Source organism: Lissotriton helveticus, chromosome 4_1 (assembly GCF_964261635.1).
Source record: "Lissotriton helveticus chromosome 4_1, aLisHel1.1, whole genome shotgun sequence".
In the NCBI taxonomy this organism is placed as follows: domain Eukaryota; kingdom Metazoa; phylum Chordata; class Amphibia; order Caudata; family Salamandridae; genus Lissotriton; species Lissotriton helveticus.
Genome location: NC_136063.1, coordinates 976,540,942 through 976,564,309, shown reverse-complemented (window position 1 = coordinate 976,564,309; position 23,368 = coordinate 976,540,942). Strand labels below are relative to the sequence as shown.

General features: G+C 45.6%; 1 protein-coding gene across 1 annotated transcript in view; it reads left to right on the top strand.

The window, feature by feature from the left end:
• Positions 1-23,368, top strand: part of OTULINL (OTU deubiquitinase with linear linkage specificity like) — a 340,162-nt gene that overhangs the window by 226,747 nt on the left and 90,047 nt on the right. Inside the window, exons 2-4 of the mRNA XM_078687595.1 lie at positions 8,251-8,392; positions 8,499-8,536; positions 8,624-8,715. Of these exons, the coding sequence (XP_078543721.1) occupies positions 8,251-8,392; positions 8,499-8,536; positions 8,624-8,715 (272 nt within the window). The remainder of the gene's footprint in view (positions 1-8,250; positions 8,393-8,498; positions 8,537-8,623; positions 8,716-23,368) is intronic.

Below are 23,368 nucleotides of genomic sequence, written 5' to 3'. Positions count from 1 at the left end.
ATTTGGGTTCAGTGCTTTCAGATAAGGATGAAACTCATTTATCCCCCCTCACACTCCATACAATGTTCCAGCCCTGCCAGTCAAGCAGGCATCCCACCACTGGATAGCACCCAAACTCAGTGGGGGTTAAAGGGAAAACAACAGTGGAATAAAATCAGTGTTCATACCATGGTTTACATTCCTACTTTCTGGATCCGGGGTGGAAGAGGTATTATCTCCCTGTTGTCAAACACTAACCCCAGAGTCAGAAACACAATCAATGCATAGTTCACTAAAGGCTTTCTATTCCCCCAACAATTGTGCATTAGTATTGTTATTGTAAGTTCAAGAAGTTGCTTTTTCCTGTATGTTGGAAATGGCCATTTCTAGGGTGCTTTCACTCGACTTTTTGCTTTTCTCCTTCCTGTTTTTCCGCTGATCTAGCTGGTAGCCTTAAGATTCAAGATATTCTTTGAAAATTCATAACTCTGGTTCTACTTATTGGATTTTTGTCATTTTGGTTTTTGTTTTGTTCATTACATTGAGCGCCATTGTCCTAATCTGGTGTGGACTATTTCTTGGGTGGTGTTTTCACTGTTTTACTATAAGACGTGTTGCATAAATACTTTTCATTGCCTATTAAGTTAAGCCTGACTGTTCTGTGCCAAGCTACCAGAGGTTGAGCACAGGTTAATTTAGGGTGTGTTTCTAACTTACCCTGACTAGGAGTGTGGTCCCTACTTGGAGAGAGTGCATACCTCTGCCAACTAGAGACCCAATTTCTAACATTCTTCCTCTCGCGTCGGGCTGTATGTATCTTGAAATATGTAGGTGTTGTCTGGCATCCTGTTGGGCAGTCCAAGGGAAGGAAGGCAAAAGCTAGGATTTGTGCTGTATTTATATGTTTAGAATGCTATTATGTGATAGATGTTTATGTGTTTGGTTATGTGAATGGGGTTCTCTTCCATTCAGAGTTCTCTTCCCCAACAGCAGAGATTTCCACAGCCGTGACGGAAGAGCCCCCAAACAAGCATATAGAAAAAATCTGACCATAACTTTACTACATGGTCATAATTTCAGCCATAAAAGTATCCACTCCCTCATATAGAGTGGTGGAGACTCATAAATCCTACTACCAGTTGGAGATTTCAGCCTGAAATGTATGAATACCATCCTGCAGGAGTTCTCCATGTAGGCAGAAATCTACATGTGCAGAGATCTCCACATGTGGATTTCCCTTTGTGAATAGCCCCTATCTTCATAGTTGACTCTTTGATGGTGTTGCTCGAATATAAATTTGCCATGAAAAAACAAAGACAAGAGGCATTTGGCAAAAACAGGAACAGTTGGTTTAAACAAACACTGCAGCCTGGAGTACAGCATATAGAAACGGGTCTGAAAACCTGTGTTTAATTACATTTGATTTGAGCCCCATTATATACATGTCTTGGAGTGTCATAAAGCAATTCATAGATCCTTTTTAGGAAGGGAAATGTGGGCCTAGTCATGGAGTCATAAATTACTCCCACCTGGTAACAAATGCAGGTGAGTCTCGACCTCGTGTGGACACAATGAAGGCTAGTGGGTAACGTGTCGAGATGTCCGGCATGGGGAGTGCATGATCACTGCATGTGGTGTGTCCTGATTGGCTGAGTGACTAACTTCATGTGGCATCTCACTTTATGCTGTTTTGGCAATGCGTGCCCCTCCAGCCATGTGCGCTTTATTGGGGCCAATCTCCCTGAACAATGGTGGTATCGCTGCCTATCTGTACGATTAATCTGTGTTTTTCTTCTTCGTACGTTTGTTCTGCTGGTTGCATGTCACCCCACCTGTGATCTGTCCATCCTTTGCCCAAGCCTAGGTCGCACGGCCTGCCTGACCACATATTTCTGACTCTGGGTTGATGGAGAGGTCATATCTTGTGATTTCGACAACAGTGATTCAATGTTGTTTTTATGCACACATGTATCATTGCGTACGTACATTGACATCGGTATTAACAATGGTGTTAACGATAATGTGTTTTGTAATATGACCTGGAAGATCATTTATGATGTATGTAATTGTAGCTGTTACATCAAGGGTGAGGACATGAACATTGGATCTGATATACAAGATATTTAGGCACATTTATTTTCACTGGCAAGGCATCCTTGGCACATTGTGGGCATCCTTGAAATTATGGAGCCCAGTCCTGGTATAATGGCGGCCATGGCAAATTGTTATTAATTGATCACACGACTGTGGCCAAGCCTGGCATAGTAGTGTTAGAAATCCCGGGCATATATGTCAATTTATTAGCAGAATCTTTGCTTATACAGCAGTAATGCATACAAGTGTATGAAGATATGGCAAGTTAATATTTGGTAAATTATACATTTATTTACTAAAACAAAACGCTGGTATTTCTGGGACATTAATAGTGTTTTTATGAAAAGGACTGATTTTATTGATTTAAAATGAAACATTATTATTTTGATATCAAGATGTGGGTGTCCTTGGAAAGTGACAAGCTGATGTCTGGGGAAAAATATTTAATTCCCAAAAAGTATTTTATTTTCAAATATTCGTATTTGTCAAAATATTTCTCAGTTTAGGTTAACAAGTGCACCATACATTTGACGCTAGGAATGAATACAAGAAATAGACCTTCTTCACTCCAGGATAAAGCGGCTAAAATAGTAATATAATCTAAAATGGGTGTTATGGGAAAGAGGTCCTGGGACCCTTAGTGGTAACTATGGAGGTCGAGAGACAGTGTGGAGTGAGCTGCATTTAATTGGTATTAAATGAGTGTACAGCATGGGACACTGGTAGATTCAATCTGTATGTTTTCATATTTTACTCACTGATTGAAAATTCACAGAAATACAGTATACTTTTAATCAGGATGTTGCGCAATGTGCCCTGTGGAATTCTTCATTTATTATCTCATGTTGCAGAACTGGAAGGACTTTTCTAGCATTAGAACAGAAGCCATCTAAGTGAGGGGGGATATCAGGAACGAGTTAACAGAGGTGCACTAATGGGATGTATGTCGTTACCACGCATACTTTTACAATGCATGCCTTTACCACGCAACCTTTACAACGCAAGTCGTTACAACAACTTGCGTTGGGGGGCGCTGGATAGTGAATAGTTTAATTTACTATTCCAACTCCAGTCCCAGTGGATAGTAGGGAAGGTTTTGGATAGTAAATTAAACTATTACCTATCCTAGAGCGCCCCCCAATGTAAGTCGTTGTAACGATTTGCGTTGTAAAAGTGGCGTGGTAAAGGTAGTGCGTGGTAAAAGTTGCGTTGTAAACGCTGTTTACCGCACTAATGCACTCACATATTCAGCCAGTCATACAACAGCACTGCCCTTGTACTGCCATCTTGCAAGAACCGATTGCCTACCTCATCAGCTCTTACATTATCCTTCCCTCCTTGAAGAGATGTATAGGTATCTTCCTTTCAGGCCTCCAAACAAGTTGCCTGCCTGATTTCCAGCTATTATTGAGCCTCCTCTATCACTCAATCTTACTACCTCCAGACTCCGAAGTACCTGTAGAGATGAGGCCACTACATGTGCCCTTCCCCAGGCCAGCTTTTCTAGACCTTTCACAGAGTTCTCATTCACAGAGGAACACCAGTAACCATCTTTGATGGGCATCTATACTTGCGGTAGAAACCTTAATTCCTAGTTCACAAAGTTAGCCAGCTATGTGCATATTTAACAAGCATTCCATTCACATGCTAGACATTTCCAGGCACAACCATTTGCTAGCATACCTGTATATAGCCAATAATATGCAATGGGTGTACCTAATCATAACCTGTTCTCGTGATAAAACTAAACTTATTGGCTGTTTCATAAGCAGGCGTGGTCCAAAGTAAAACATGCAAACTAAACATTACTTTTATAGGTTTTCACTAATATGCTGCAGCAATAGGGACAGATCATTCAATCCCATCTTGGATCTATGCATGAGCCCATATGAGATCGATTAGGTCAGTTATTGAACTTGGTATCTACTATAACTGGCTGTCTTAGTTGGGTTGGGTTGAGTTTCAGGTAGATGCTGGCCATTCATACACTGTTCTTAGGTTGCAGGAAACCCTTTTTGGTAGTTACACAACTCTTTTGTAAGCCACATGTTTGATTTTAGATAACCCTTTGGATGCTTTCGAGAGTGTGAAAAATGGGGCCCTGGGCTTATAGTAGAAACCAAGTTGAATGGCCAGCACCTACATGAAACTCAACACAACCAAGACATCCAGTTAACAAAATGGGTAATAACCTGGCTCAATGACTTCAACCTTAGGCTCTGAACCCCAACTCTCACAGAATGCCAACAGTTGGATTCACCCTGGACACCAACCTCACCCTCAACAAACACATTGCCAAAAAAATAAGACGGGCTGGTAACCCATTTCCCATCTAAATAAAGTAAAACCATTTCTTCTAGAAAGTGACTTCAGAACTGCTGTACAAGTTCTTGTACGCTCACATGTGGCTGGTGGTTATGCCCTACTCCGTGGTCTCCCAGAGTCCTCACTGGGGCCCATTAGGATCTTTCTACGCACTGCAGAATGTCAGGGACTTGAAGAAATATGATTACATCATCCCCATCTTCATGGAACTCCATTGGGTTACCTTGCCAGGCAGCACCATCTTCAAAACCAGCTGAATCATTTAAAGAGCCATCACGACCAGCATCCCCACTTACGTTGTAGACAAGCTCAACATCTCTAGTGGTTCTCCTCACACCACAGGATCTGGAACAACATCAACGTATTCATCAGGACCTCCTCAACACTGTTCCAATTTCAGAAAGGTTTGCCCTATCGAAATGCAATATATATACATACATGCATACTTACATACACATATCACATCACTACATCATCACTATATCTATGTTCCTCTGGGTTTGAAAATGGGCCAACTTTAACAGGTTTGGGTGAACGTTTATATATATGGTTAGGGAGGCAATTAGTGGTAATGAGTTCTGTTAAGTGTGATATTTTGTGTGCCCTGGTGGAGCCTGATTGCGAGCATGTTGACACCCACCTGTATGGTATGTTTGTGCTATGTTGCATGTGTGTTCATTGATTTTTCTACAGTGTACCATATGATGTTGTGTGTGAGATGCCCTCTTGTGAGTGCAGTGTTGACAGTGTCGAACAGCCACATTGCATATCATCACTGTCCAAGATGTGTTTGCAGTGCTCTGTCCAGCATATCCTATTGATAGTTTTTGTGGTCCATGAATGGTTTCCAGAAAGCATGAGTACACCTGGAGACCAACCAATCAAGGAAGTGGAGGGTGAGGAGGCAGTGGGCAGTAACTGAAAAAGGGAGGTTGGCAGGGAGAAGCCATTAACAGCTGCAGAGTATTGAGAGGCAGGAACTGATTAGAAGGCAGTATATTACCGCTGTTGTAAAGAGTGAATCCCTTGACCTATTGTAAAGAAAGGGGATCACAAACTGCCTACATAAGAGGATCTCCAGAATTGGCTGCAAGAGTAACAAGCAGTAACTGCCTAGGTGAAGTAGAAGCAGAACTTAAAGGTACGAGGTGTGTTTGCAGCACCTACTTCCCAGGCTGCGTCAATGGAATGGTCTCCCCTGCCCGATTATGTATTCACTTTTGGTGCTTTGTAGAGTGCTAGGTGTCACCATGGAGTGACTAAAGAGTGCTAACCTGCCAGGTGGCCCTGAACAGGTGTGAAGCGCGGCTCAACGGAAGAGCGTTCTCTGATTATTGGGACCCTGTCCCTCACATTTTTGAGTGATCACAATCCAGCCATCTTGAGGGTGAAAGATGTGTCTCGTTTATACTGTTTTAAACACTTGGAGTGGATAAGGGAAGGCACATACCTACTTTTAATAGGCAGACATAAACATTGTCAGATCTGTCCTTTCCTGGTTCTGCATTGTGCATGCTTTGGCAAGTGAAAAGGTCTGTACTCTGGGATGTGTACTGTTCCTCATACAAATGCTTTTGCATATTACTCAAACAAATGCTTTCCTCTCCCTCTCCCACTTCCCCCCTTTGAATTTGTTCATTTGTGTGTCCTGTTTAGGCCACACATTCTTTGCATATAGGTCAAACGTGGTGTGAATGACTCCTCTTTATAAAATATTGTATTTATAAAAAACACATCATTAGTGTGTGCTGTTTGCAAGTGTTTTTTTTGTTTTACCTCTTTATCCATGTGAACAAGAGAGGGCTACCCCTTTGTTAATCAAATCGGATTGATCTCCATTGAAAAGGATGGTCACACCTCCCAAAGGCACCCTTCCTTTGATGTTTTTATATTGGCTTCACCCAAACTCCACTTATAGCCCCAAGAAAAACAGGACTTGAAAGAAATTCTCTGTTCCTTCCCCCCAGTCTAACACGCACGTCACTAGAGTTTGCTTCTTACCGCTACAAAATTGAGTCTTGTCTTTAACTTGTATTTTGCTTCATTCTTTTTCCTCTTAAGCCAAAATCTCAATTTCTTAAAATGGCTAGTCACTGAGCAGACACACTTCCTCTAAACTGAAGGTTGCCACAAATATGAATCTTCTCCTCCAACCACCAGGCATCATACTAAGCGATAAGGACATTGGTGTTCATCAACACACCTCGTCCTAAAAGTATCAAACACATCCACATCTCATCTCTAAAGCACGTCCGGGAAAACTTACTAGACAATGTCTTTCCTCATCAAATTGAACACAGCAAAGGTAGAATATTGTATCACTGTGCAAAAAACTGTAAAATATATGTACCAATGATTTTAACAGATTCATTTGCTGAGAAATTTTAGTTTGTTGCACCATCATGGCTAGTATTTTTTTTATTTCTAAAACAAATTACATATTGAAAACTGATTTCCTTCTTTTAGAAACCAACTTCAGATAGAAAACGTAAAACATTTGCTTGAAAAGCGAGGTGAACTGTTATGTACATGCAGCTTATTGGGGGATTTTTCTTTTTTTCTGGACCTTTAGTACGGAACTGAAATACATATTTTTTAGGTGGCCTTATTTTCAGTTTTCAGACAGCATCCTAGTGTTAATACTCAAATGCTTCATCACTACCACTGGGTATTAATGCCACATTTGTATTTCATTGTGGTAAGCTTGAAGTGTACTGGGTTATTTTGAACAACTCTAACTGTGATTTGAGGGCAAAAATATACAGAAACGCAATTTGTGTACAATTGCTGAACTATTTCATTACCACACACTCTAAATGAGGCCTGTATTCAGTTCAGTTTATTTCACGTTTATTAGGACCATTGGTTCACAAACAATACATATCATTAATAAAAATGCATCTAAAAGAGGCCTGTATTAGTTTCACTTACTTCTGCTATTTGCACAGGTGTTGAAATGACAAATTAAGTGAAGTTTACAACTCCCAGTAACTACCAATTCCGATAAACCCCTCAAACCTTTTGCAGGTACATTCCTGCAGGGTTAAAAATGCCCAGAAAACACCAAGACATGGAGATTTTGGTCTGCCCCAATTCCTGAGCAAAACTTGAAAGAGGTGCTATTTATTTCACCCAATATAATCTGAAACCTGGAGTATCAGATGTTACCCTTGCAGATTAAATATCCTTATTCCTCCAGGGCACTTGCAAACAGGGCTCTAGTGAGGTTATTCCAGGGCATGGAATAGCACTCGAATGGGTGGGATGAAGGCATGGATGTTATGGTATCCAGGGTAGAAGCTGCTACCAATGGGTTCCACTGTTTGGTGATTCAGGGGACTAGTGCATTCACTGCTGGGATCTGTGTTTGACACCAGGGTTGGCTCCTGGCTTGTCTACTCAGCATTTCATCTTTTCAAGGTCCAAAAAATGAACGTCATTGAGTTTGGCAACAATCATATGTCATCTTTGAATAGCCTGAAAGGGCCATCCCGGGTTTTGGGGGCGTGCCCTTCAAATTCAACCTTCGGATGTATCCTGGCACTACTTTTGCTTGAGGAGTGATGAAGTCAGGGAGAGGAGCTAATTGGAAATAATACTCGAAGCGGGGTGCTAGAGTATTATTTCCAATTAGCTCAGTTTGCACCACTTGTCTTTCTGTAGCTCCAAAGTTAAATAGAGGCTGTTTAGAGGATAGAGGTTCAACTCTGTTATGGGGTGAAGGCAAAGGGTATATGATGTCATTGCCGATAGAGCTGGCATTTTGATGAACTGATACCTATATATTTTATTAACAAATATTGCATATCTATAACAGCAGCAGTTAATGATCGTTTGCTTCTCTGTTTTCAGAGAGAAAGGAAGGGCAGTCCTGGCTAGCGCCCATTAACCTGGCTGTGACCCTCTTGTGGAGCAAAATAAATCAACCAATGATGCTGGCAATGTCCTATGTGCTGTCCACACTATGGTTTTGCAAGGAGCAGCTGCTGAAATGGTAGGTGGCAAATGCATTGGTTCTCTGCGCGGCATCATTGATCCTTTCTACTTAAAGTTTCAATTTTTTTGATCTATTTGAGAACTATTCTTTTTCTCTATTTCAGGTGGATTGATTACTGTCAAGGAAAATTCAAAGGAAAACGTAATATTACATTTTGAGTTAAATATGATATGTTTTTTTTACATTAAATTAATATAAATGTTTATGATGTGTTCAATTTTCATACAGGAAACCTCAGTATTAGTAGTGAAGTTGCTTTGCTTTCGTACTCCAGCAGAGAATGGAAAGGAGAAACCCTGCAGGCAAAACAAATGAGGAAGGTAAACTGGATCCTTCCTGTTATTCCGCTTTCAGAGCTGCTGTACCATGTACATTGACTTTAGTTTGCATTCATCAGCTTTAAACAACGTTTTTTCCTATGCGCTTCTAAGTAAATTGAGCACGTTTCTCTGCCAAGCTGTATCATTTGTTAAGTGCCTGTGACGCCTACAGGAAGTCACACCCACACAAGCAAGGTGGCCGGAGGAAATGACATCACGAGAAATCGTCATGACCTAGACAGAGAAGTGCATGTGTACCTTCCTTTTGTTTATGGCCACGAACACCTCTCCTTTGGCATTTGGATCTATTGATGCTATAAGTCCTCAGTTTGCGCAGTGAGGGCCTGGCCTTAAACAAAGACTGATTAATCAGTAGTCCTGGATTATAGTAATAAAACATCAGTTCTCACACACCCACTGAGAAGAGAACCATTGTCGCTCACCAGTGGCCACACACATCCTCAAACCGAAAAAAACCTTTGTCTGGTCTTTGAGGGAAACGTGTGGTATGAAATATATTTAGGATGAAGAATAAATGCTAGCTGCCAATAGCAAATCGATTAGAGCGAACAACCTGAATTCTCGTGAAATCCCGGGTCCATTTTGGGTCGTTTTGAAAGACATGCGAGTCAGGCGGCAGTCCACATGTAGCCAAACTTGGACCTCACCACTGTCTGCTATGGGCAACTCACACGTTGAGGACCTGGATAATACCAGGTGTACGTAGAGCATATAGGAAAACTCTTAAAAACCCTGCAGGCATTGAGGATTGCATTTTTTTTAGATCAATTACATATCACCTGTGCAATGAATTCCTTTTCACTGTGTCCTAACCCGAGGGTAAGAGGCAAACGGAAAATGCTGGCACCAGAGTGGAACATTAAACCAGTCCTGGCTGGCTGGAATCTTTCACTATGCATCACAGGGGCACAAAAAGCAGAGATAAGACTTATTTCCATATAAGTTGTGCCCAATTGTTTTCAAAGCCTCATTCACAAACAGCATACTGAAGAGGCCTTTACTCATGAAAACTTGCAAATATATTATTTTGTTCGCTGGATTAAGGTATTGCTTTATTATTTTCGAACGAAAAATTACTACTGCGGACTAGAACAGGACATTTAGATCACGACATAGGGAGGTCTGAGGCACTACTTATTCTTTGTGCAGCCCATTACCACGCGCAAGGTTGCCTCACTGTAGCATGGGGGCACAACATGTTTCAAAAGAGTGATTAGGAGGGAACACATGAGGATACAGGGCAAAGGGGAGGAGAGATGACCCCTGTGGGTGGAGTGCTCTTGCCCAGTTCACTAGTATCTTACTGGATGGAGCCATGGTGGGTCATGGGTATTGGTCATATGTGTCTGACCAGCAGGTAGGGAGAACATGGGCAGCTGAGACTGGAGGGCGAATAGTGAACAAGAAAGAGAAGGAGATAGAAATCTGAGGTAGCATCCCTGCCCCAGATCATAATATTGGACACGTGTTTACTAGGGAAAATTTAGTGGCTGCATCATACATGATTGACATGCAACAGACTCCGACACATACCTTCAGACATGCAGTCCTCCAATGAATCAAATGAAAACATGCACCTGCAAACTGCCTTAGTACTTAATTTATTACCATACAAATGATGAAAAGCGAGATGCCTCTGTCTGTAAGTACGACACCTCTGCAACAGGCACATTAATCTACTGAGCAATCCTAGTGCAGCATATAATATACTGTTATATTTGGATCACCTGCACAGCACTGTTTCTCCTGTTAAGTCCCTTACCCATTTTTATCCTACACGCCCACTCTCTTTCTGCCCACTCTCCACAGCAGGGGCGTAACACAAGCCCCCGCAGGCCCCGCATTGCGGGGGGGCCTCGGGCTCCGGGGGGCCCCGGCCGGGCCCCTCAATACATCTGTGACGCTGACGCACAGCTGCAGCAGGCTCTAAAATGGTGCGCAGACAGTGCCAGTGCGGGCCCCGGCCAGGGCCCCTTCGAGTCTTTGAAATGGTGTAAGTGCCCGGCCGGGGCCCCAGCCAGGCTTTGAAATGGTGCGGACGGGGGCCTCGGTCGGGGCCCCTGGGAGCCTTCGAAATGGTGCAGGGCCCCGGCCAGGGCCCGAGTCTTCGAAATACTGGATGCGGGGGCCCCCGGCCGGGGCCCCGAGAGTCAAGTCCGTCCAGTCCAGTCCGAAATGGTGGGGGGCCCCCGCCCGTCGTCACCCGTGTGAGTGTCTGAGGCTGAATGAGGTGAGCCGTTATTATAATTTATTATCAGTACTGTATTATCATATCAGAGTGACAGTGAGTCGATCCTCTCGACTCGAATCGATGAAATGGCGGTAGGACACAGGGTGGATGTGCGGCGCGCACACAATTGGTTACTATACTCCTTGAGTCCCCCTGAGTTTCACTTTCTGTCGCCGTGACCAATGCCAGACAACCCCACATGCGCAATGAAATAGCCGGCGGCGCAATGAGCTCACACGCAAATGCGCATTAGTTGTGGCGTGTGGCATCAGGGGCGCGCATAGCCATACTAAAGAAGACAGAGAAGAGAACGAAGACAAAGCCAGGCCCGCCCACGCTCAGGACTGTCCGAACAGCCGAACTCCGAAGTAAGTCTGTCACCGGCGGGGCCTCCAGCCTCAGGGGGTCACACCCCATGGAAGGACAGATCGTGGCCGTGGGGGGAGTAGTTGACGATCTTAAATGACTTTGGCAAACCAAGGGAATGAAGTCACAAAAGCTGCAAATGGATATGTGCTTCCTTTGCAAATCAACAAGCCTTTTTCTTTCCATTCATTTTAAACAACCGTAGGCACTCGCACTTTATTGTGCCTATTAAGGCATGCAAACACAGACGTGCACACGTTCTCTCAGATAGAGCCGTGTCTCTGTGGTACCTGTCTCTTCCTGTGTTCCTTTTTACTTTCTGTGATTTCCAAGTGTTACCTCCCCACCCCCAGCAAATACAAGGCTTTTAAGAGGTCGTGATGAGCCAAGGGTCACGCCTGTGTGATGTCTGTTCGGGTGAAAGGATGTCACGTCTTCTGATGTCCATTATAGATTCTGGTGAATCTCGTCTTTGTTTTTTACCGTGTTGATTTATTAGCATACAGTATCCACGAAAAGGCTTTGATAGTATTTTCTAAAAATAGTTCATACATTTGCTGCAGATTTTTTTTATTATGATTGTATTCTTTTATATATTATAATGATAAATATTGATGCGTGGTTTTAGTTATCAGGTGGGCAAACAACAAATAATTTGTAATATACAGTTATGAAGAACATAACACTTAAACGTGAATATCTCTATAGTGTACCCAACAGCATTACATGTGGTTGCAATCCAAAGAGAGGGAGACCGAGAGGGAGGGAGAGAGAGAGAGACAGGGAGAGAGAGGGAGAGAGAGAGAGACAGGGAGGGAGAGAGAGAGAGACAGGGAGAGAGAGAGAGAGACAGGGAGGGAGAGAGAGAGAGAGAGGGAGGCAGAGAGAGAGAGAGAGACAGAGAGGGAGGGAGAGAGAGAGACAGAGAGGGAGGGAGAGAGAGAGACAGAGAGGGAGAGAGAGAGAGATAGAGACAGGCCCGGCTCCAGGAATTTTTAATTGGGTGGGCCAAGGACGCATTTGGGTGGGCCACTGCGGGCTCGATTTGTCGCATATATGTCTAGGCAGGCCTGCTTCAGGGCCCTCCTTTACCTCTTCTTAGTCTTACAAGGCCCCGTAAAACTCACTCTTTTCCAAATCTCTTTTTAAATGTTATCACTCACAAAAAGTGTTTTTTCTATGTAATGTTCCTTTGATGGGAAGAGGAGGTTTCTGAGGTGGGAGTATCAGGCAAGTGACACTTCTCTGGCTCCCTCTGTGTGAGCCTTCAGGGAGAATCCCTCTTCATTACTACCTCCACCTGACCACGGACTCTTCAACGCACTCCCTTACAAGCTTGATTAGCCACTATTCCTCTCCAGTGCACCTTATCTCAAAGATGACCTTGGGCCCCACCCCATTTCAGGCACCATCTCCCGGTAAAAACATTAGTAAAATCACCTTCATACTTAAAACATTGAATAGAGCAATAAATATAATTAGCACGCACTTTAAAGTATTTTCCACAGTGGCCCTTATGGCCCGACTGCTAATTAAATAAACAAAAACAGAAAGGCCATGACAGGGCCGGTTTCAGCGCTAATGCAAGTCTTTTTTGGCGCTGCACCAAAAACCTCTTTCTCCATAAATACCTTTACTACCACCTTCCAACAGTGTACCTCATCCGTCCATGCCCCCCTATTGACCTCTTCCTCGGATTCCCTCACTGCCACTCGCCACAAGTGCCCCTCATCTCCCCATAGCCCCTCCCCTTTATGACCTCCTCCTCGGATTCCCTCACTGCCGCCCTCCCCCAGTGCCCCTCGTCTCTCTGTAGCCCCTCCCCCTCATGACCTCCTCATCAGACTCCCTCAATACCACCATCCACCGGTGCCCCTCATCTCTCCCTAGCTCCCCCTCCACCCCATGACCTCCTCTTCGGATTCCCTCACTGCCACCCTCCACCAGCGCCCCTCATCTCTCTGTAACCCATCCCCCTCATGACCTCCTCCTTAGACTTCCTCACTACCACCCTCTACCAGTGCCCCTCATCTCTCCCTAGCTTCCCCCTCCACCCCATGACCTCTTCCTCGGATTCCCTCACTGTCATCCTCCAACAGTGCCCCTCATCGCTCCATAGCCCCTCCCACTACCTCCTCCTCGGATTCCCTCACTGGCACCCTCCACCAGCGCCCCTCATGTTTACGTATCCCCTCTCTCATATGCATTTAATTTGTTGTATAACGCTGCTCATATCAATGTAGTGTGTGTCAGTACTTTACACCACGCACACACTTACAGAGACAATGAATCATGCAAGTATGTAAATCAGTCTACAGGGAATGTCACATAAGCCAATGAGGATTACAAGGTGTAGGAATCATAGGTCATCCATTCTGGTGTAGTATATTTTAAGAGGGTTTGGTCTGGGGAAACACAACCTTAGGATTTAAAGAGTATTCCATGGGGGTCAGCTTTACTGATAAAAATGTATATCTGCCCAAACACTCATTTTAGCAACATTAGAATAATGTTAAGACTAGGGAAGTTCTAACTATATCACAAAACAAAAAAAGCGAAGTTCTAATTATACCATTCATGTTTGTTTGCAGCTCTTTGGTGGCAGTTCATTGTTCACTGCCTTTTGTTAGGATTGTAACTTCTGAAGTAACACAAGGATCTCTGTGACAAAGGCAGTAACCCACTGAGCTATCCACATAAAATACAGTGCGTCTGCATTTAAAAAATACTAACCGACAAACGATTGCTCTAAAGCAGGATCATTAATCACCATCTTTATCTGGACATTGCCATTTTGTATTGTTTTATTGTTGACCAGCATCGGCTATGATGAAACGATAAAAACTGTTTAAATGAAGCACATACGAAGTATGCGTCCTGCTGGGCCTGTGCAGATTTTAAAAAGAATTTTTTTTGTAACACATTCTCTTACCTACTCCATTAGTCATATTTTGTGTCACAGCCTTATGTGATAAGCAGCTGCAGGGGTCAGGGGGTGACTAGGACTAAACAGACCACTTTTCCGCTGCGCTGCATAGAAAAAGAAATATCAACGCAGCAGGACAGTAGGCAAAGGTTACCAAAGGTTACCGTTGTCAAAGAAAGGATTTGTCCCCTTTCACCATGCAGAGATGAAGGGGTGAAAAAAGTAAACAAAGCCTAATTAACATGTTAATGGTCTTTTAAAGACCTATTAAGTACTTTGGTGCGGCTGTGATAATCTTAAACTGTCTGTGTGTGTGTGCGCCCGGGAAGCTGTCTCCCCGGGCTGACACACACGACCTGCTCCTTGCGCCTGCCTTCAAGCCCTCACTGCGAGGCCCAAGGCTCCTGTTTGGGTGGGCCAGGCTCATCTTTGGGTAGGCCGGGCCCACCCGGCCCACCCGCTAGAACCGGGCCTGGATAGAGACAGAGAGGGAGGGAGAGAGGGAGGGAGGGAGGGAGGGAGACAGGGAGGGAGAGAGAGAGAGAGACAGAGAGGGAGGGAGGGAGGGAGAGAGAGAGACAGGGAGGGAGGGAGAGAGAGAGACAGGGAGGGAGAGAGAGAGAGAGAGAGACAGAGTGAGAGAGAGAGACAGAGAGGGAGGGAGAGAGAGGGAGGAAGGGAGGGAGAGAGAGAGAGACAGAGAGGGAGGAGTGTACGAAGAGCCAAATGGGGTGGTAGAGCTTTCTCCACTCTTGCTCCTAAGTGGTGGAATGAACTTCCCCTAGATCTGAGATCTCTCCCTTCTTTACAGCACTTCCGCTCTGCGCTAAAAACCCTTCTTTTTCGGCAAGCATATATGTAAAGTTCCCTGGTTCTTTTCTTCCCTTTTCTGATTATTTTGCTAGGCGCCTTGATACCTGCGGGTCATTGTTCTGCGCATTATAAATTGCCTTTCATTCATTCATTCAGAGAGACAGAGAGGGAGGGAGAGAGACAGGGAGGGAGAGAGAGAGAGAGATAGAGACAGAGAGGGAGGGAGAGAGGGAGGGAGAGAGAGAGACAGAGAGGGAGGGAGGGAGAGAGAGAGACAGGGAGGGAGAGAGAGAGAGAGACAGAGTGAGAGAGAGAGACAGAGAGGGAGGGAGAGAGAGGGAGGAAGGGAGGGAGAGAGAGAGAGACAGAGAGGGAGGGAGAGAGAGAGACAGAGAGGGAGGGAGAGAGACAGGGAGGGAGAGAGAGAGAGATAGAGACAGAGAGGGAGGGAGAGAGGGAGGGAGAGAGAGAGAGAGAGACAGAGAGGGAGGGAGGGAGAGAGAGAGACAGGGAGGGAGGGAGGGAGAGAGAGAGAGAGAGAGAGAGAGAGACGGAGAAAGAGAGAGACAGAAAGGGAGGAAGGGAGGGAGAGAGAGAGAGACAGAGAGGGAGGGAGAGAGAGAGACAGGGAGGGAGGGAGAGAGAGACAGGGAGGGAGGGAGAGAGAGAGAGACAGGGAGGGAGAGAGAGAGACAGGGAGGGAGAGAGAGAGAGAGAGGGAGAGAGAGAGAGACAGGGAGGGAGAGAGAGAGAGACAGAGAGGGAGGGAGAGAGGGAGAGAAAGAGAGACAGAGAGGGAGGAAGGGAGGGAGAGAGAGAGAGACAGAGAGGGAGGGAGAGAGAGAGACAGGGAGGGAGAGAGAGAGATAGGGAGGGAGAGAGAGAGAGACAGAGGGAGGAAGAGAGAGCGAGAGACAGAAAGACAATATAGAGGCATTTCCTTTAAATGTGGTGGTAAGGCAAAGTGGTACATGGTGGACCGCGCCGCCGGGGGGGGGGGGCATGATGGGCCGCGCCGCGGGGGGCCCCCTCCATGTGCTTTGCAGGGGGGCCCCCTCAAGTTTCGTTACGCCACTGCAATACAGCTTTTATTCTCTTCTATCCCTTCCGTTTTGAAAATGCATACTATCAATCTCAACAAAGGTACAAAACTTTCACACTCTTTCCGTGGGAAATCATGATTTGAGATGAGATTTAAAAATATATAGTCAGCTGGAAAAGTTAATGATTACCTGCAAACTAACCCAAATCTCTCCTAGAAGCTCAAGGGTGCTCCAACAAACCACAGTTTAAAAGAACTACCAAGGCTTCTGCAGGATCATCCCTGCTTTGTTCTCTGGTCTGCATCCCACCCACATCCACGTAGGAAACAGGAAGTCATAGGACTTTGCATAGAAACCCACATGCCGACCCAAAGTCATGAATCTCACAAGAATTTCCCTCTTAGGCTCAGGAATTCCAAGCAGTCACAGAGCATGACTGAATTTTTTTTGGTGAGTGTCTCCATTTCATTGGTCCAAGCCAATTGGATTGGTTTGCTTACTTCCAGTGAGATTTGATTAGGCAAATTAGCTCACTGGGCACTGTGAATCACCCGAATGTGCAGAGACCTACACATTCATTTTGAAAAAAGATCTTTCAGCAAAAATGCCTGAGTACCTTCATTTAGTTGTAATGGGCGTATTTCCATGTTTGAAAATAAAATCCAATATTTGCAAGTTTTTTAACACGTTGTGAAGCAATGTTGTTTCCCTGCCAGAGCTGTAGCCAATGTAACTGAGAAATCAGGTTCAACTCCTGCCTCCTCTTAACATCCTGTGATTCTGGGTAACTCATTTAATCTTCCTGTACCTTACAAATGGCCAAAATGACTACTGTTCCACAGGAGTTGAAGTTTAAGGTGGAAGATGCAGAAGGCCACTCCCGCAACAATAACATTTGAGTGCTGTAGTTCCCTGAGAGGATAGAGGGCTACTTTGCAGAAGTATTCCTGGAACGATGGGTGAGAGAACAGCTCCAGCCGCATGGCCTTTCCGATTTCTTTGTGGTGGAGAGGGCTCTTGGGGCCCTTGTGCTGCTGCCCACTCCAGCCTGGCATTCCTCTGACGGCATTCATAGCTAAAATTCTGAACTACCTAGATCTGGATTGCATCTTGCGAGCTGCCAGAGAACTGTAGGTGCCTGCATTTGACAACAGTAAAGGAGCCATATATCCTAACTATACTAGAAATGTACAGAAACAGCTTAAACCGTTCCTTGCTGTAAAACAAAAGCTGTGCACTCTTCAGTTGAAATAAATGCTGTTGTATCCTTCAAAACTAAAAGTCATTTCTCAGAGAAAAGTGCATTTCTTTGAGCATCCAGACGAGGTCTAGGAGTGGAGTAAAATTTGGGCCAAATCTCCAGCTCACCGCATGAGGGAGGCTGAGGCGTTCAGGTACTGATTCCTTACATGGTTCCTGGAGGGGTCAGTCCCGGAGGGGGCTATCAGAGGATGACAGACTAGATTTACCCCTACAAAAGGGGGTGGTGATGGACGGAGCATCTGAACCAATCAAACACTCACACCCAGTCAAAAGATCTGGGTTTGATCCATCACCGTTCTTTAGCCCACTCTGCCACCCCAGTTCAGACATGGCTATATGCAAATCAGTCTGACCCTGTGCCTCATGGGAACAGTCCAGCCCAAACTGCCAAGCCATGCCTTCCCTGGACCAGAAACAAGCTTCCGAGGACCGGTTTCTGGCATTTCAGCCGTCTTCAGCCCGGCTTGCTTGAATCCAGTGGCAAAGTGAGCAAGGGACTCACGTCTGAGCATACCCTGCCACACTTATGGCGGCTAAAGCGGTACAAAAGGGGGTGGTGATGGACGGAGCATCTGAACCAATCAAACACTCACACCCAGTCAAAAGATCTGGGTTTGATCCATCACCGTTCTTTAGCCCACTCTGCCACCCCAGTTCAGACATGGCTATATGCAAATCAGTCTGACCCTGTGCCTCATGGGAACAGTCCAGCCCGAACTGCCAAGCCATGCCTTCCCTGGACCAGAAACAAGCTTCCGAGGACCGGTTTCTGGCATTCCAGCCGTCTTCAGCCCGGCTTGCTTGAATCCAGTGGCAAAGTGAGGATTATGAATCCGAAACCGGTCCCAGGATGCTTGTTTCCGGTCCGGGGAAGACATGGCTTGGCAGTTCGGGCTGGACTGTTCCCATGAGGCACAGGGTCAGACTGATTTGCATATAGCCATGTCTGAACTGGGGTGGCTGAGTGAACTAAAGAATGGTGATGGATTAAACCCAGATCAGTTGACTGGGGGTGAGTGTTTGATTTGTTTAAGCGCTCCGTCCATCATCCCCCTTTTGTATCACTTTGTTCGCCCTAAGTGTGGCAGGGTATGCTCAGACGTGAGTCCCTTGTTCACTTGGCCACTGGATTCAAGATAGCCTGGCTGATGAGGATTATAAATCTGAAACCGGTCCCAGGATGCTTGTTTCCGGTCCGGGGAAGACATGGCTTCGCAGTTCAGGCTGGACTGTTCCCATGAGGCACAGGGTCAGACTGATTTGCATATAGCCATGTCTGAACTGGGGTGGCTGAGTGAACTAAAGAATGGTGATGGATTAAACCCAGATCAGTTGACTGGGGGTGAGTGTTTGATTTGTTCAAACGCTCCGTCCATCATCCCCCTTTTGTATCGCTTTGTTCGCCCTAAGTGTGGCAGGGTATGCTCAGACGTGAGTCCCTTGTTCACTTGGCCACTGGATTCAAGATAGCCTGGCTGATGAGGATTATGAATCCGAAACCGGTCCCAGGATGCTTGTTTCCAGTCCGGGGAAGACATGGCTTGGCAGTTCGGGCTGGACTGTTCCCATGAGGCACAGGGTCAGACTGATTTGCATATAGCCATGTCTGAACTGGGGTGGCTGAGTGAACTAAAGAATGGTGATGGATTAAACCCAGATCAGTTGACTGGGGGTGAGTGTTTGATTTGTTCAAGCGCTCCGTCCATCATCCCCCTTTTGTATCGCTTTGTTCGCCCTAAGTGTGGCAGGGTATGCTCAGACATGAGTCCCTATTTCACTTGGCCACTGGATTCAAGATAGCCTGGCTGATGAGGATTATGAATCCGAAACCGGTCCCGGGATGCTTGTTTCCGGTCCGGGGAAGACATGGCTTGGCAGTTCGGGCTGGACTGTTCCCATGAGGCACAGGGTCAGACTGATTTGCATATAGCCATGTCTGAACTGGGGTGGCTGAGTGAACTAAAGAATAGTGATGGATTAAACCCAGATCAGTTGATTGGGGGTGAGTGTTTGATTTGTTCAAGCGCTCCGTCCATCATCCCCTTTTTGTATCGCTTAGATTTACCCCTAGTCACGATCCAGAAGGATAGCACCATGCAGGTGTCTGTTGCTGACATTGCACAGTCAATTGAGCGGGCTCTTCCGGTTCTTCTCTCGACTAGTTTGGTCCCCGACTTCAAATATGTCGCTCCAGACACTGTACCAAAAATTATAATAAATGATTTGAGGCCCTGGCTAGTCCCTTTAGCACACTCTTACTTAACCTCACTGTGTGACCTTAGCCTTGGGGACGGGGGATCGAATGTCTTGAAACCACTGCATGAAGATTGCAAAACAGCCTGTAGACGACAATCTGGAAGGCTCGTGGTTGCACTACTTGGCTCTCTGATGTCTATTTTCATGCATATGTATGTTTGAACGTATCTTTCTTCCTAGCTGCATTGAATGTGGCAGGGTGGTGCCTTTGCCCCCTACACTGGGGTAGAGGCGGTATAATTGCACTGGGCGGTTAGTGTGGGAGTCATATGTTTGAGATCCTGTCTCTGTTGGATGGGTAAGGGCTGCTGCGTTGGTCCTGGCACATGATAGGGTGGGCTTACTTAGGTTCAGTCTTTCACTATGTTTGCCCGAGGGAGGGCGAGTGTTAATAGTTGTAATTACACTGTTAGAGAAGATGTTGTTGCAGGTAAGTCAGGTTGTCACAGTACTGCATGACATGGGAGGGAATCCTGCACTCCTGAGCTACACACGTGGGAGATGAGTACAGAATTCTAACGTGGGACGTCTGTGGGTTGAGGTCGAACATTAAGCAGTACAGGGTCCTCTCCTTGGAGCGTAACAAAATTAGCATAGCCTGTATACAAGAGTTGTGTTTAGATGGTGCTGAAGATGAAAAGGTGACAAGGAAGTGGAGAGGGCAGGTATATCACGCATCATAGTCTACATATGCCAGGGGAGTCCTGGTTTGTGTAGCTCCGAGAACGCTGACCTCCCTTACTTATGTTGGGGCTGATGCAGAGAGTAGAAATATATTTCTCCGGGCTGAGCTGGATGGAAAGGCCATATCGCTGAATAACTCCTATGCTTCGATTAAGAATGATCTGCACTTCTTTATAAAATACTGGATGTGGTTAGTCAAGATGTGGATTAGCCCCTTCTGTGTTTGGGAGAATTCAACTGTGTGCTAGATGGAGAACTAAATAGGTTGCCCCATCTTTCGGGCACAAAACCCTGAATGACGGCAGCCTTGCAGGAGGTGAAGTACAATTTGGGGCTTTCATAGGCCTGGTGTTCACTCCTTGCGCTGCACAATGCATACACATCCCACTCCCTTACACATAATACTGTCATTAGACTAGACAGAGTATTGATAGGCGGGATGCCCCTTGATGAGAGAGTGACTGCGTTGCAATTGCCAAAGTTCTTGTCTGATCATACCCCCGTTTCTTGCATGTTGAAGTGGGGTGGATCTGAGGCGTGGGGTCTGGTGTGGTGATTCACAGTGGATGTCCCGTTGGATGCCGTGGGTAAGGATGCACTGTGCCAGGTGCTGTAAGACTACATAGGGCATAATTGGGGCACAACACAATGTATATCCACTGATGGGGAATATATGAAGGGCGTATTTCAGGGTCAGAGCATCGGATTGACATGTGGGGGTTGGAGACAATTGCGAAAGGAGATACAAACGGAAAAGGCTAGTCTGGCTGCTCTGTAGACACAAAATCCGTCCTGACCGGAGCTCCAACTGGAGGAGGCTAGTATTCGCCATTGGATTATGGACATGTGGGATAGGCTGGATGTGTTCACTGTGAAGCAGCATTGTCAGAGGTTGCAGTGAGAGGGTGATACGTTAGGCAGGCTTTTGGTATGAATCTTGTGTAGGGAGGTGGCTGTTACCCCTATATCCCACTTACTTAGTGCGGATGGCATCACAGTGACTTCAGAGTTCTATCAGGACTTCTTGGCTGCTCTCACTCAGGTGCTTCTCAAGGTATTTCTGGAGGCCAGAGAGACAGAAGTCCTACCTAAAACCACGAGGAATATCTGTATAAACTAAAAAGACGTATGCATCTACTCCATGAGGTGAAGCCATTGAGCAAGGAAATTACGCGGATCTCGATCGACACAGAAAAAGCTTTTGATACTGTGGATACCTTCTTAAAGTCTTGTGGTTCATGGGTTTTGGTCCGCACTTTCGGACGTGGATCCATTTACTCCACACATGTCCTAGCACCAGGGTCCGGGTGGGGTGGTGTTGGTGGGATAGCTGGCAATTGGAGTGAGGGACTAAGCAGGGTTGCCTCTTGTCACCCCTATTGTTTGCTCTGGCATTAGAGCCATTGGCAGTTTGAGCCTGACAGGTAAGTTATGAATGGGGCATAGAGCTGGTTGGGACACAGCACATATTGTCGCTGTACGCAGACAATGCTCTGTTCTTTCTCAGGACCCTCGGAGAGTCTCTTGGGGGTCTTGCTAATACTCTTGGATGAGCTCGGAGAAGTGTCCGGCCTGAAAATAAATACAAAATAAGTGTTACTATTTACGTTGGCCGCATTGGTGGGAGTTGTGGTGGGGCGCCTCACAGATATTGAGCTGTGATGGGAATTTGACCATTTTTGGTACTTCGGCAGGATGGTTACTCATAAGAAGACAAAACAGTTGCAGCACAAAATTGTAAGGGTGATGGACTCCTTGCACTCTTCTATTGCATTTTGGAACACTCTGCCACTGTTGGTCGTGGGTAGATTTGCCATCTCTATGATGGTGCTTCTCCTGCGCTGTCTATACACCTTTTAGAATTACCTGTGCTTCTTCCCTTCTAGCATGTTAAGGCAGTTGAATTCCATTCCAAGCACCCTGATCCCGCCATAAGAGGCCCAGAGTGGCCGGTGTCACTTTGAGGAGCAATTATGAGGAGGGCAGACTTGACGTGCATCCAGCTGGTATATTACTATTTTGCAACCCATATGCAGTATGCTGCCAGATGGATAGCTGAAGGAAGAAACTGGGAGGAATAGTTAGTGGTGGGATTGGTCGAGGGGCTTGAGCTTCCAGCATTGCTGATGACAGGGTCTGGTATTTCGTGGAATGTTCCATATATGGTTCGACAGACTGCATGTGTGTGGCAGAGGCTGGTCACCATGGTGCTTGAGAGGGCGTCCTTTTTCCAGGAATTACCGATATGCAGCTAGATGCATCAAGCGAAATACCGTTTGCAAAGGGGCAGATTCGCAGAATCTGCCCCTCTGCGACCGGTATTTATGCATTTGGGATGCATCATCCCAAATGCATAAATCGCTATTTGCAATTGCATTTAAGGAATCTCAAATTGAGATTCTTAAATGCAATGCATGAATGTAAAATAGCTAGCGATTTCGCTGATAGGGGTCGCTATTTACCGTGAAATTAAACTTCAGGGTAAATAGTGAAAACTGTGAAAAGTGCACTAAAGTGCATCTTTCGAAGTTGTATGTTACACACACACATGTCCTTGGGACATGTGTGTGCGCAATACCAGTGTCCAGGTCAATTTAAGGGGTGCAACAGAAGGACACCTGTCACCCTTGAAATCGCATTCTTAAATTGTGATTAGCTAATTGCTCATCGCAAATTGAGAATTCCTCCCCATTCATTCCTATGGGCCTCTTGGCACATAGGAATCAATGAGATGTCATTCCTTATTTGCGAGTCGCACTCTGCGAGTCGCAGATAAGGAATATTTAGGAATTGCTAATATTTTAGCAAATCCTATATGCATCTGATTTTGTTAGTCTCTAAATACGAATCCTTAAACTTCGCAATTAAGGACTCACAAAATCGAACGTTGATGTATCTAGCAGATGGATTCTTGCTCCTTTCCAGTATATTGAAGCCAATATGTTCTTTCAGTCATGACAAGATGGGGGCTGTGATTTGCTTGGGGGTCTATATCTCAACAAGCGAACTCCTTTAAGGATGTGCAGGCTTAGTTTGAGGTGTGGGGGGCGG